Here is a 15,396-nt window from a genome sequence, read left to right on the forward strand (position 1 = left end):
GGGAGGTCCACGGTGGAGCAGATCTCCACCTGCAGCCCGGGGAGGACCCCACGCCGGAGCAGGTGGGTGCCCGATGGAGGCTGTGACCCCGTGGGAACCCTGCGCTGGAGCAGGTTCCTGGCAGGACCTGCGGATCCATGGAGAGAGGAGCCCACGGAGCAGGTTTTCTGGCAGGACTTGTGACCCCGTGGGGGACCCACGCTGGAGCAGTGTGCTCCTGAAGGACTGTACCCTGTGGAGGGGACCCACGCTGGAGCAGTTCGTGAAGAACTGCAGCCCGTGGGAAGGACCCACGTTGGAGAAGTTCATGGAGGACTGTCTCCCGTGGGAGGGACCCCACGCTGGAGCAGGGGAAGAGTGTGAGGAGTCCTGCCCCTGAGGAGGAAGGAGTGGTGGAGACATGTGATGAAGTGATCGTAACCCCCATTCCCTGTCCCCCTGTGCTGCTGGGGGTGGGTAGGTGTAGAGAATTTGGGAGTGAAGCTGTGCCCAGGAAGAAGGGAGGGGTGGGGGGAAGGTGTTTTAAGATTTGGTTTTATTTCTCATTACCCTACTCTAACTTATTTTATTGCCAATCAAACCAATTTTCCTCAGGTCAAGTCTGTTTTGCCCATGACGGTAATTGGTGAGTGATCTCTCCCTGTCCTTATCTCGACCCATGAGCCCTTTGTTATATTTTCTCTCCCCTGTCCAGCTGAGGGGGGGGGAGTGATAGAGCGGCTTTGGTGGGCACCTGGTGTCTGGGCACGCTCAACCCACCACATAGGCACAAAGCCTAGAAGTCACAGGGAATTGCTGAAGTTTGACATTCCCAATCTACCAGCCCCATCTCAGAATTTTCATCACCTTGTAGTAGGTACCTTTAATGCATCACCAGAGGAGAATACTCGCTTTGAAGCTTTATTAACACTGTGGCAACAATAATAAAGAAAGATAGTTTGCTTGTGAAATACTGTTTGCGTTACAGAATAGTCAACGTGAGTCACTAGAGCCCTTACCATGTTTTAAGTGTAGGCATGGCTTTTTTTCTTTGATCTTGAATTTTACATCTTAATGTACAGTTTCAAAATACTTATAACTGTAGTGTCATATTATTTAATGTGCAAGTGAAGACTGAAGATATATTTTGTATGTGCTTCAGCTGTACTAAAAAGTAATCAGATTTAATTGGCTTTACACTGTGGCACTTAATTGTTTTGGTTATTTTGCTGTTTGCACTAATGGATACTAGCTTTCATTATGGAAAGTCAGCTCTATCATTAGTGTACTGTGTATAGTGAAAGACTGGTCACGTTTTTTTAGATGAAGACTCTGACACAGATGTAGCCAACTTACCAGTTACTTTTTTGTAACAAATTGGTGGCCTAAGTATAATATTCCTTCAATTTTGTGATTGTGCAGAAAGAGAAAAATATAGGAGGAAAATCAAGAGTAAAATTGGAATGACTGAAGTTTCAACGACTTCAGTGATCTGTATTTGCACATTGTGTTTAGACAAAATGTAAGAGAATACCAAATGAAACTCTGAAGCAAGCTAATGGTTGTCACAGGTATAAATTCATATAATGTCAGGCATTTTAAAACACGTCAGTTACTTCACTGAACCAAACTTCTGTTTTCGTACAAAGAAAATGTAGTATGTTTCATGTAAAGGTTAGCAGTAGGATTTGCATCAAAGAATGTAGTGTTGTAATTTGAACAAGATCATTCAATGAGTGGAGTTGTTTACGTAGTTGTACCAGTTTATTTTTTTATTAAATGTTGTTGCCCATCTTACTGTTTCAACTGAAACTCAAAAAATAATTAGCTCACCTACATTTCATTTACATAACTTAAATGTTGGCAATGAAAGTAAAATAAGCTGATAGTTGTTCTTATCTCTTCTGCTTCACAGTGCTGTGAAGTAAAATAGTTGCTTTTCCCATTAAGCTACATCTGTGTCTTCTGGAGGAATGGGAACAAGTGTATAGTCAAAGCATTTTAGATTTATACATTTAACTCTAACTCTTTTCTAGCTTAAATATTGTAAACTTAGACACTTGTATCAAAAGCACCTAAATAATCTCGCTTAAGAAAATCCTTCTAAGCTATGGTCTAATTCTTGTACAGTATAAACATCTTCTATAGGTAAATTTTACAGGGTCTGGAAACTGTTTGCATAAAAATGTTGGCTAGAAGTACTTTGCTTAGTGGTCTTGTAACTGAAGCTCAAAGCCAATTTACTCTCTTGTTTTATTCACTTTAGACACTTCAACCTTCGAATGAAGAGAGATACATCTCTCTTTAGTGATGACTTTAAAGTAGAAATATCAAACCAAGTAATTGATTATGATACCTCCCATATTTACACTGGACACATTTATGGTAAGTACAATACTTTAAAACGGATTGAAGTGCAGTCATTTTAAACAGGATTTTTTTTAATAGTACATACAGAAAATGCGCATCTGTATGACTAGGCTATCTTCATTATCAAACTTTAATAATGCATCTAAATGCATTTAAACTCCATCTGCTTTTATTCTCATATAACAGTCACACTTAACAAATGAATATTTTACCTAATAATTTTCATATCCATAGAACTTGAAGTTCAACTCTGTTTATGAACATAATCTTCATAGAAGTCTGATGCATTTTTAAAAAAAAAGAAACGGAAAAAGCTGTCTGCATTAAAAAAAATCAGGTACTGTTCTTAGTTTAAAGGAATTTAAGGACTATAAAGCTACCATCATTAAGGGTAATATACTGGATTTCAGTAAATATAAAAGTTAAAATTCATTAAAAAGGAAGGAGAATTAAGGAATTAATGAAAAGGAGAGATGGATTAAGATTTACTCTGTCCCTCTCTATACAGTCTGTTTGGTTCTGAAAGGAATTGTAACTGCTTCCTGAAGATCTGTTAGTAATGTCCTACAGACTTGAAGTGACTGTTTTAAACTGCAAAAAGTATACATGCTTAGCACATTATATGCATCTAGGTAGACCAATTTACCGGTTGACTTAAGTCAGAGGGCTTTTAAGGTGTGTGGTGTCTTTGGTTGGGTTTTTTTCCTTATTTTGTGAAATTATTTCAGACGACCTTTTGGTTCTTTCCTTGTTGCCGAGGGATGAGATGAGAGGAGTGACATGAACCTACACACTAGGCTTACTCTACATCTTCTTTTAATCCTCTTTATTATCTTTCTCATTCAACCCAACTTTGTACTTGTCATGAAGATCATGAACAAAGTTAGAGTTGAGTAAATAAACTGTTTTGCTGTCGTTCTTGATTTCCATTCAGATCAAGAGTCTTCCTTCCAAGTATTCTGAAATTTCCAAAGGTACATGGCCAATAAGTTCAGGTTATTAATGCACATTCTAATAAAATATAGTCTGAAGTAAATCTGGGATCACTTACGAATGTCTTGAAATGTGTTATACAAAGCCTATTTCTACTTTTTAGTGTACAATCAAGAGTTGTATCGCATATCTTCAAGATACTTTTTCCCAAATTTCAGTACTGTGTATGAGCTTTATAAAATTCTTGATAATTGTTAATTAGAAATTAGTGGTGGTTAATTATAAGAATGAGTACAGTTCTGATAATTCAATAGTGTGATTCTGAACCCTCCGCAATGGAGGCGCATATGAACGTTCTTTTAGTAATCCTTCATCCTTTTCATAGAAAAGGCTTGTTGGGGATGCTGCATGTTGTAGCTGTCAATGATTAAACATTGATAGTTGTACTTTTCCAGATTGTGACTGCTTCAAATACAAATTCACTCCATCCTGCATTTAAACCTAGCTACAGTTTTAAGAGGCTTATGCTTAAAGAGAAAAATGGATGTCTTGACTATAGGGAGATCTTTCTTTGAAAGCTTTCAAAGCTCAGTATACACTCCTGATTTTTTTTTTTTTTTTATAATTGTATGAACAGATGTATAAGTACAGGACTTGGATATAGGATTACATGCTGTATTTGTGACAGCTTTAAAATACGGAGCTGAATTCTTCATTATATGCTTTTTAAACATGTCATGCACCTGATTAGGAAGCTATTGAACTTAATAACTATGATTTTGGGATAACTGTATGTGATACTGTTGAATAATCTTAGTCTTAAAAATTCAGACGCAAACTTTCTGCAAGAATTTCTTACTGCTGTTATCCAGGATCTTATTACTGTATAATTCATATAGGTTTTTAGCAGTTTGGGAACTGGTACACAATCAGGATAATTATGCAACTATCATCCTGTAGCATTGTGTGCTTAACGCCTTGGATAGTGTGTATGCTTGAAGCTTGCACAGAATTAAAAGCTTTTAGAAAGGTATGAAAAAGCTAATGCACTTTTTCCCTTAACAGGTGAGCAAGGAAGTCTTAGCCATGGGTCTGTTATTGATGGAAAATTTGAAGGATTCATCCAAACTCACAGTGGGACCTTTTATATTGAGCCAGCAGAGAGATATATTAAGGACAAAACTCTACCGTTCCACTCTGTCATTTATCATGAAGATGATATCAGTGAGTACTTCCATTTTGTGATACAGATGAAATAAATTTTTTTTTATTAAATGTCAAAAACGGTAAGCTATTTGTAAGCATCAAATGAGACTTCTGCTTGTGTATGACACTGTGAATCATGCTGTCCTGAAATGATTCATATACAGTTATGGTGTGAAAGAGATTTATGGCAAAGCAAAGTGAGTCTTCCTTACTCTGCCATTTTAAGAAATCCTTAGCAGTCAGGTTTAAGTGTATAAGCTGTCTATTTTCTATTCAATGGATACATGTTTCTTTTGAAAAATGCTTTCTTAAAATGCTCTATACTCATTGTTCTTCCATGTGATCTGGAAAATAAAGGATAATTAAAGTTCAAGTCACTAAGCGTTTGCCTACATCTAGTGAAGGTGGTACTTGTGGGAAATGAAAGCTGCTTCTGCATGCGTGGGTCACAGATGCCTTCAGAGAGCTCTTTAGAAGATGTGGTGGCACCCAGTATGTCCCATTTTGCACAGTAACTGATAGAAGTGTACAGAGAATACTACTTGAATTTGAAGAGTATAGCCCCAGAAGTCTAGCTTTAGTTGTAAATGCCTAGAAGAATGAGAAAGTACCATGGAATACTTTTACATCTTCAGAACTGATGCATCAGAGTTCTCTTGCACTCTACCTGCCTTTTTATGTACAATCAGTCTTCAGCTGCAATAAAAATCAGTTTTATTTGATGCTTAGGTAACTTTATGCTGAACCAAAAAATGCTGCAATAAAGTTGTGATTCCAAGTTTCAATCCTTCCAAGTAGATGTCGGCAGAGAGTCACTTTAAGATTATCTTTTGGTTATTGAAGCTAGCAAGTTGTGTGTTGCAAGCTAACTTTATGTAGGACTTCAATCTTGCTTAAAAATCAATTTAAACTATAACTTCATTCAAAAACTTGCCCCATCAGGACATTGTGCAAATCCTAGAAGACTTGAGTTCAAAATCTCATTTGGAATTGGATGACAAGCCTTGGGTTAGATCACTAGAAATTACTTGAACCACTCTCATGATGATGTGTGTATAAATCATTTTCGAAGTATGTCATAATGAGACTATATTGTGAAAAGAAATGTCAAAAATAGGAAGATAGATGAGGAAAATCTCTGGTTGTGATTTGGCTTTATCATTTTCTCTGTGCTGTAAGCCAGTGAAAAACAGGTTTATTGTATAATATTCTCTCTGGTTACTTCTTTTGCATGCATGCGGTGAAGAGGAATGGTCTTTCTCTGCTAAAAATTCAGCAAATTTTCGGGTTTTTTTTCTAATTGAATAAAACTTCTGGAATACAGCTATGTTTTTACATTCAGTGGCAGTATGTGTGCTGTCTGCGTATGTTAAAATGGCTGTGAGCTAGCAGATATGTTTGTCCTTCCTGTTACCCCATTTTGTAAATATGATTACTAACCCAAAATCAAATAGAAGTTGCATAATTTTAAAGAGCTTCTCAATGAATGCAGTTATTGAATTTTATGTACATTGTGAGCTACACTTGCTTTCAGACTGACTAAATATGTATCTTCCTGGTGCTTACAAGACACATATTTGAGAATAAAGTAACTTTATAGGATAGCATTCCATATACTGCTTTTGATTCTCAAAGAGAAGTTGCAGCATGCATTTAATTTTCAGCTCTACAGAGCATTGCAGGTGAAAGTCTGAGAAGGCAGTTTGCCTTGCTAGCTCCTGTTGGAGTATTACAGAGTTTGCTGCTTTAACAGAAGAGCAGTGGAGAAAAGTAATAAAAAAATTACAAAAGTGTGGTGTGAAACCATAAGATACGTCTTTTATAACATTTCTGTGAATAATTTGCACATACTTCTAAATTCTTTGGTATGCTTTATAGGTCTTGCCAAACAGTTCAATACACTGCTTGATAGTGGGAATACTGGACTACCACTCACATAGCACTTTCTGTAAATAGGTCTGTCTGCTTTACAAAAGGTTTTATTAACCCTGTTGTAGAAAAGGGGGGGGGGGGAGTAAAAGGACATAACGCAGTAAAGTGATTTGCCCAGTTTCCAAGGGGCGAGACAAGCAAGAATATTTGTGTCCCAGTTCCTTATGCTGTAAATAGTGGGTGACTAAAAATACTCTCTTTGCTGTTATCAACTAATGACAGAAATAAAGCCGCACCTTAAAGAAGCAGCTAAAACGATTTTATGAAAGTTAGTGTTGCTGTTTTGTAGAAATTATCTCTGTTGGAGGAGTAAATGGATCACTTGAGAGCTGGAAAAAGCTAATGATGAAATTGGTTCATATTAATGTCTTACTAAAGTGAATGGGAGCAGGATATGTATTTTTTTAATTATTGAGGTGATGGTATGTTGGTTTACACTGTTTTTCCTCTTCAATCTAGTGCATCAAAACCATCAGTTAGGAACAAAATCAGATTATCAGAGGGGATTGTCTAAATCTATTCGAGAGTGCCACATTAAAGCAACAGTACAATATGGCTTCCAAATCACCAAGTGAGTGAACATTGCTGCTTGCTCAGCATGGTTGAAAATAGCTCACCCTGGAGCTAAGTCTAAGCAGCGCTATTTGAAAATGTGCCACTCCTGTTGGTTGCTGTCAATGCAGAGTCTGATGTGCACGCATTCTGATTGTATAGTTTAACTTTTGTCATTGGTATCCTAGATGCCTTTAGGATTTCTGTGGTCTGAAATATCTGAAGTATACAACTGCTTCTGTCACTTTTTGAATAGTGCTTTTGAGGCTAAAATTTTTTTGCCTTTCATGAGAGCTATTTTTGCATTGAACTGCAGCTCCCCAAAAACCCCAACAACAACTAAAAAAAGCTAAGCTTTACAGTAACTTTGAAAATACAAACAAGCATGCAAATCTGTTGTTATTGTTCTAATCTAAAGCTAAATCCTGTGAAATAGAGTCAAACCACTAGTATCTTACACAGGACAAAAGCAACAAAAAATACTCACATTTCTAACTCGGGAGAGACTGGGAGAAGTCAACTTTGCCTTAATTTGGGATGTTTTTTGGTCACCCATGTTTCAGCCTTTTGAAACAATATGCTTTTTGGTGCCTTTCAGAAATCACAATGCAACGTATGATTAGCATCTCAATGAGTTCTTATTCAGTAGTTAAACAAAAGGTTTTTTTGTAAATGGGGATTATATTGTCAAATTTATAAGGCAGCTTTTGTCTGTTACAGTGGATGTGGTGACCAGTGGAAGGCAGCCTTCTATTCATGACTCGAAACACAAGTTGAATGATTTTAGTTTCTAAACTACTCTTGATCAAACTGTTTTATAACTTAGTGCTATAAAGATGCAAATTGCTATTTTCATTAAAATATTTCGGAAACTTTAAGGATTAGGGTTTCATTGGAACTATATTTACTTTATTTAAATCATATATGCCTCAAATGTATCCCTGAGTTCACACTGTAAAATACAAAATCAGTATTTCCTCAGATCAACAGCAGACAGGAAAATCCTGTTCAGACCTTCAGGAGAACAAATGTGGTCATTTAATTGTCTTTATGGTCTTGGAAGAGCTATACAACTGAGAAAGTAAAGTATTTTGAAATTTTGCAAAGCCCTATCTGCTGAAAGAACTGATATTGCAAACTATGTATTATTAGTGAGAACTCTGTTTCTTTTTTTTTTTCATATTGTGGTTGTCGATTTAATAATGAAGGTCTACTTGGCAGTTGTCATGGGAGCACAGTGTGACAGACTGCTTAGAATGAAATCTAATAAGGATTTTTTTTTTTTTATCTGCTTACATTTGACATTTGTTCTGACACTATTGCTTTTGCTGGTATTGGGCAAATCTCTACAGCTGTTGAAGAACTGCATTTTCATCATTTTTAATGGAAGTTTGATGTCACATCCTTGCCCCAGATGACTAAATCCACTATCCATTAAATAGTTAACCTAAATGCTTAAAAGATCATACTATTTACTGACAAGTGGAAGAAAAAAAAACTCATGTGATCAGGAATCTTTGTGGTAGGTAGTGCATTTTTTAAAAGGGTAAAAATTCTTATTTTGAGCATATGTAGTTGCATATATCATTAATAATGATCTGCCATCTAGTTAGAAAAAGATATCGTTGTCAGAAAGTATGAAATGACAAGATTTGGGGGGGGTAGGTTCATTATTATATTACAGTATTATTGTTTACTATTTTTAGCATTCTGTCAGGATGTACAAAAGTTGAAAGTGGAAAATAGGAAACTGGACAATACGGGAAAAGAAAAATGACATTTTGTGCTGGTGCAAAATATGCTGTGCAGTCATGTTTCCAGTTAATTTCTGTGGATTCCTGCAGTTACCACATGCAGAAGTTGCTTTAAAGTGACAATGGTTTTATGTAGATGAAGTGTGCTGATGGTGAGGCGGTATTGTCCATTAGTGTCCCCCTTGTGTAATGTGCTTTCGTTGCAGAGATAAGTGGTCGGTGGTGTGAAATCAGGTACTGGGTAATGAGAACTTTAGTTAGATTAAATACAGTAGAATTTTTTTTTAATACTATGGTGGGAGGAAAAAAAAGGTGGTGGAGATGGAGAAGGGAAGGATCACAGTGATAGTAAACAGGATCGCAAAAAGTACAGATGACCTCAACAGTGAGCGAGCAATGCTTTTTGTTTCATACTGGTTGTAGCAAAGCCAGTGTTCCACTACATTGCTGATCAAATTGGATGAGGGGGCTTACAGTAAGAGCATTTTTTTTTCCTTTTTTTCTCTCCATTCTTCTGGCACTGTGCTGGGACTACTGGGAGGAAAGTGATGGGACAGCAGTTCAAAAATGGTATTTGTGTGGTGTTTGAAATTTAAAAGTGGGAAACTGATATGCAGAAAATCATTAAATAAACTTACAAGGTTCTAATAACAGTAATTCATTAACATTTCTGTAAAATAGTGAAAATACCAGTTCTTTCGGAAGTCTAGGATTTTTTCAAAAACCTAAGTACTGCACATTCATTGTAGTTACTTCTCAAAAGTTCGGTGTTTTTTTTTCTTTTTAATTTAAACAACCAGCCTTATTGGAATCCAAGCAAATTACCTCCCACACAATATCAAGATTTTGCTAATAATCCTACTGGCAAACAGTAGTCAAAACAGTAGGCATAAAGTTGACCAAAGAAGAAGTTATGTTTTTGTATGTTGGAGCAGTGTCTCGTAACATTCGGACTGGAAATGAGTTTTGAAATACAATACTGTACCTGGATACCTTTACAGTAGATAAAATTAATTTGCTAGTGAGATAATGAATAACTGTTTACACCCCAACTGTAATCTTTCAATTACTCTTAGGCTGAAACTTTCTTTGCCAAGAAGCGTGTTTATTAAATCTGGTTCTTTCCCACTAAGCAAGGTTTACAATTGCAGTAAAATACTTTGTACCAGGAAAAGGACCCAATTTGAAAAAAGTGATGTTAACTATGTTTAAATTAGCAGCATTTGTCATTAACTAGTTTTAAAAAAGACAGTGTTAAACATGGCCTCTTGAAATACTTGTAAATATCTGTCATAAAGACTGCTTTTATTTCTTGATAGTCCTTTTAAGCTTATTGGTGGGTCCACTGAATCTGGTCTTTGGGTATTTTGGAGCATAAACTCATATTAAATGGTTTGTTTTTTTCAGAACTCAACTTTAGCTGTATGCCAAAGAAATGATTTTTTTGTTGTTTCTTTAATATTCCTGTTCCCTACTTAATTTGCCCCCAGCTTTTAATAATTGAAATACAAAGTTTAGAACTTAATGATATAGGGAGAAAATCTGAAGCAAGTTGGGCTTGTATATTGAAATAGTTTAGAAGTATCCTACAGTATGACTGCAGGAAACAGGTATGAGGATCAAAGATAATTAAAGGCAACTGTCATATGAAACTGTACCAGAGTGCATCTACTGTGCTCCAACTGCTAAGAGGCTTTGACTCCACAGAACCAGACTAGAGCTAGTCCTGGGGTAAAATCCCCTGAAATGCATATAATGTGGACATCAGGTCCTCGGTGCCAGGTCTTAGCCTGTATAAATCTACTTCTGTGTCTCTGTTCCATTTACTTGGTGATTCTGGATCTTCATGCTTTCTTAAAAAAAAACCAAAGAAAACAAACAAAAAAAACAAACCACCGAAGAAACAAAAATAAAAAACCAACCCACCAACAACTTTCTAAAAACAACAAACCTTGGTAAAGTTTACACATTTCTGACAAAACCTGCACCCTGTTGAGATCATAGTAAAACTGTGGTTTGCCCTACAGAAACTGGTTCCTTGAGTATTTACATACGTGGTTCCCACAATCTGTACTCCATTATCTCTTACTGGGGCAGCAGTTCATAATGGGATCCTATCTGCAGAGAAACTGAAAGGGCAAGACCTCTTCCCTTCAGTACTTCTCATCTCCAGAGGAAGCTTCTGCAAGTACAGGTTGCTTACAAATCTCCAATAGGTACTAACAGTCAAAACCTAACCATATGTGTCTGAAGTACATTCACATGTGTAATGAGATCTGCATTGACAAGTATTGAAAGAATTACCTTTGGTAAGCAGCCAATTGTATGATATTCTCACTGAGCTAGTTTGGATCTCCAGCATGTTTAACTGATGTGTACCTGGATAGTACTACAGTTTTGTTTTTAAAATTCAGTCAGCTATAGTGAGGAGGTGATGAAAATGTTTCTTTTCAGTCTTGTTTTACTTTGTAAGTTTTAAATATATCTGTAAATCTTGTAATCTGTAATTCTGTAAGTTTTAAGCCTACACGCTCGCATAGACATATACACACACTGATATCTTATCCTTAATTGTGTTGTTTACTTTCCAGAATGAAAATAATGCATTTCATCTTGTCAATAAAATTGTTAACAAACTCATAATTCTAGAATTGTAGAGTTGAGTTTGAAACCAAGGTTCATTAGAGTTTTGGTTCTTTATGTATTGGTAGTTAAGTTGCATAATATAAAATCTTTCAAAAATTCCATGGAAGATGAATAAAGTAATACAGTCCTCTAAGAATGTTAGCAAGGTTTCTTAGTTTTAGTTTATCAAGTAGAATAAAAAAAACCTGTCTCTTATCCAAGCAGTCTTCAGTATACTTGGTCTCTAATAATTTTCCACTGTGAGTTCATTCTTTTTTTTAAGGCTATGTTAGTTCAAGCTAATCAGTACAGATGTGTAAATAATAGCTCTTGTTCTTATTTTAGATGTTGCTCATCGTATTTTCTTTTGCTGTCTATTAGAAAACAATGTTAAGAAGCAGTTGTCAGTTTTGTTCTGTTTGTAAAACTAAGAATGTATCTTACAAATATTTAATGAAAAAGACATCTGCCTAAATCTTGAATCTTAGAATGCTTCCCTCAAACCCCATGAGCAATATTGGACACAAACTGAGTAGGTTGTAGTGATACAGCCATACTTTGCACTTGTACTTGGAATTTGAAAACTCAACCTGGCCTTCCTCTTTTTAGAATATCCACATAAATATGGACCACAAGGAGGTTGTGCAGATCACTCAGTATTTGAAAGAATGCAGAAGTACCAGATGACTGGTATAGAAGAACCAACAACAGAGGTACAACACAGGCTCATGGATTATTTTGATTAGAAATTAGTGTAATAACTTCCTATTCCTTGTGTGTTGTCTCTCCTACTTTTGGTCAGTCATCATCCCTCAGCATTGTGAGGTACTTAAATTATTGCTAGAGGTTTCTTATTAACACAATTTTTCTAAATTCTTTTTATTATTGCTTCTACAGTATAGATATGCTAGCTCATAGTCTTAACGAATCCCACATGATCTCAAATTTTTCAACGATTGGAATTTTAGATGGATGCAGAAATCAAGCTTGAGATGTGGAATATACTTAATTGAAGTTGAGAAGAGTTTCAAGATCCCTTGATCTCTAAGTAATATATTGGTCCTTAAAGAGTAATAATGTTTAGATTTTCAAGTTATTAATGTAACACACTTGTAGTATCTGAGTGCCTTCAGTGGTAAATGAAGTGATACGAGTGGGAGGGTCTTACTAGCAATATTGAAAGATTGAAGGGGTTACAGCATGCTACAGATTGCCTGTAATAGGAGGTAAGTGGTCTATGGAAGGGACTTGTGTATCTGTTTAGAGTCCTGCAGGTGTTTTTGCCTTCAGGTTTGCACCACTTCTCATGAAACTGGATTTTTTTCCAACACTTTCCATTAGTAAATTATTGAGCTTCTCTTGGTGTTAGCTATGTTCTGAGCTGTTTGAAGTTTTTGCATCATTTTGTGGTGTCAGTTAAGTATATGCCAACAAAACTACACAATATGGCTTGTTAAATAGCATCAGCAACTTAAAGTTTATTTACATTGTGACTCCAGAAATTATCAACAGTATTACACAATTCAGCCTTGGTAACAATAACATGCTTTCCCAAATATTTACTAGCAAAACTTCATGGAGACAATGGGCCATCAACCACTGAATACATATAAGCCAAATGTGTTAGCAGATACTGCTCTGACTAATGAATGTTATTTTGACTTCATGTTTAGTGTACCATTTGTTCCATGCTGAAGTGCCTGAGTATTTCTGTTTGCTGAGGTAGCTGAGTAAGGTAATTACAATGTGAAATAACCTGTGTTAAGGAGGGTGCATTTAAGTCCCATAGGGCTGGTTTTTTCTTATCTACAAACTGTTCATCTTAGAAAAGGATTATGAAAAAGAAAAATTCTAAAGATCCCGTGAATGAAAAAATCTATTTCACCTTGACTGCCTTTTATAATGTGAAGTGAAATGCACAGAAAGTTTTGACTGAGATATTAAAAATAGATGAGATACTTGAAAACTGGCTATAACATACTTAGTTTAATTCAAGATTCATGAAACTTTGTGGGTTAAAGAAAAAGAATGAAAATCTGTTTATATTAGTGGAGTATGTTTAGAAAAATACATCACTCTTTTTAGGTAATCTAGTGCAGCATGTAGTTCTACAGAGTTAATACATTTATTTCCTATGTATATGTAGAAGCCTTTTGAAGAGCCTAAGAACAAGGGTCCACAGCTTCTAAGAAAAAAGCGTGCCACTCAGGCTGAAAAAAATACATGTCAGCTGTATATTCAGACTGATCATCTGTTCTACAAGCATTATGGAACAAGGGAGGCTGTAATTGCACAGGTATTTCCAATCCCTTTGTTTTAAATAATCTGCTTTTACTTGTGTATTTCTGATAAATTTCATGTAATTTTAATTGTGTATGTTATTGCTTATTTACTGTAGAATGTCTTATTTCATTTGTAACAGTGATCTTGACATTATTGAAAACAGCTTTTCTTATTTCACTAAAAAGATGCTATCTATCTGTGACAAAAGTCCTGGGCACTTGTGCTTCCCTTTAGTTAATAATGGTAGCTGTGGTTTGTTTAACACCTCTGAGCAAGACTTGCAGTCTGACTTCTTCAATTCTTACTCAGAAAAATAATACTTCCTGAAGAGGAGGAAATTCTTCACTGTGAGGGTGGTGAGACACTGGAACAGGTTGCCCAGAGAGGCTGTGGATGCCCCATCCCTGGAGGCGTTCAAGGCCAGGTTGGATGGGGCTTTGAGCAACCTGGTCTAGTGGAAGGTGTCCCTGCCCATGGCAGGGGGGTTGGAACTAGATGATCTTCACAGTCCCTTCCAACCCAAACCATTCTGTGATTCTGTGAAGAGTTCCATTCTGTTTGACAGCCTGGCAAGCCTCTGTGTTAACACTTACATCGCCTTTCATTTGAAATTTTAGTTCAAAACACTGTGTGCTGATGGCACTGAGATCTGTTCCTGTAAGTGTCTGATGTAGTAGAAGGTTAAAAAAAGCAGTGGCAACTAAAGGTAGATGCTTTTCATTTGTCAATATACTATTAACTGGAAAAAGGTTTGGGGTTTTTTTTGCTGATCATTTGCTAAAAATATAACTAGCATGTTAACATGCTTGTCTTGAAGTCTCAAGTTTCACTGCTGCTTGCAAATCTGACTTTTACTATTTATTCATCTGTCATGGTTTAAGCCCAGCCAGCAACTAAGCACCCCGCAGCCGCTCTATCACTCCCCTGCTTCAACTGGACAGGGGAGAGAAAATATAACAGAAGGCTTATGGGTTAAGATAAGGACAGGGAGAGATCACTCACCAATTACCGTCATGGGCAAAACAGACTTGACCTGAGGAAAATTGGTTTGATTGGCAATAAAATAAGTTAGAGTAGGGTAATGAGAAATAAAACCAAATCTTAAAACACCTTCCCCCCACCCCTCCCTTCTTCCTGGGCACAGCTTCACTCCCAAATTCTCTACCAAATCACCCCAGCAGCACAGGGGGACGGGGAATGGGGGTTACGGTCAGTTCATCACATGTCATCTCTGCTGCTTCATCCTCCTCAGGGGCAGGACTCCTCACACTCTTCCCCTGCTCCAGCGTGGGGTCCCTCCCACGGGAGACAGTCCTCCACAAACTTCTCCAACGTGGGTCCTTCCCACGGGCTGCAGTTCTTCATGAATGGCTCTAGTGTGGGTCTGTTCCACAGGCTGCAGTCCTTCAGGCACAGACTTCTCCAGCGTGGGTCCCCCGCAGGGTCACAAGTCCTGCCAGCAAACCTGCTCCGTGGGCTCCTCTCTCCACAGATCCGCAGGTCCTGCCAGAAAACCTGCTCCAGCGCAGGGTTCCCACGGGGTCACAGCCTCCATCGGGCACTCGTCTGCTCCGGCGTGGGGTCCTCCCCGGGCTGCAGGTGGAGATCTGCTCCACTGTGGACCTCCCTGGGCTGCAGGGGGACAGCCTGCCTCACCATGGTCTTCCCCACGGGCTGCAGGGGAATCTCTGCTCCGGCGCCGGGAGCATCTCCTCCCCCTCCTTCTTCACTGACCTTGGTGTCTGCAGGGCTGTTTCTCTTA

At 37.3% G+C, this 15,396-nt stretch overlaps 1 protein-coding gene across 1 annotated transcript in view; it reads left to right on the forward strand.

Annotated features, from left to right (window-relative positions):
- ADAM10 (ADAM metallopeptidase domain 10) overlaps positions 1-15,396 on the forward strand; it is a 55,569-nt gene that overhangs the window by 25,206 nt on the left and 14,967 nt on the right. The window contains 4 exon segments of the mRNA XM_030013641.2: positions 2,246-2,364; positions 4,348-4,506; positions 11,961-12,064; positions 13,498-13,647. Coding sequence (XP_029869501.1) covers positions 2,246-2,364; positions 4,348-4,506; positions 11,961-12,064; positions 13,498-13,647 — 532 coding nt within the window.

This window comes from Aquila chrysaetos, chromosome 5 (assembly GCF_900496995.4).
Source record: "Aquila chrysaetos chrysaetos chromosome 5, bAquChr1.4, whole genome shotgun sequence".
Lineage (NCBI taxonomy): Eukaryota > Metazoa > Chordata > Aves > Accipitriformes > Accipitridae > Aquila > Aquila chrysaetos.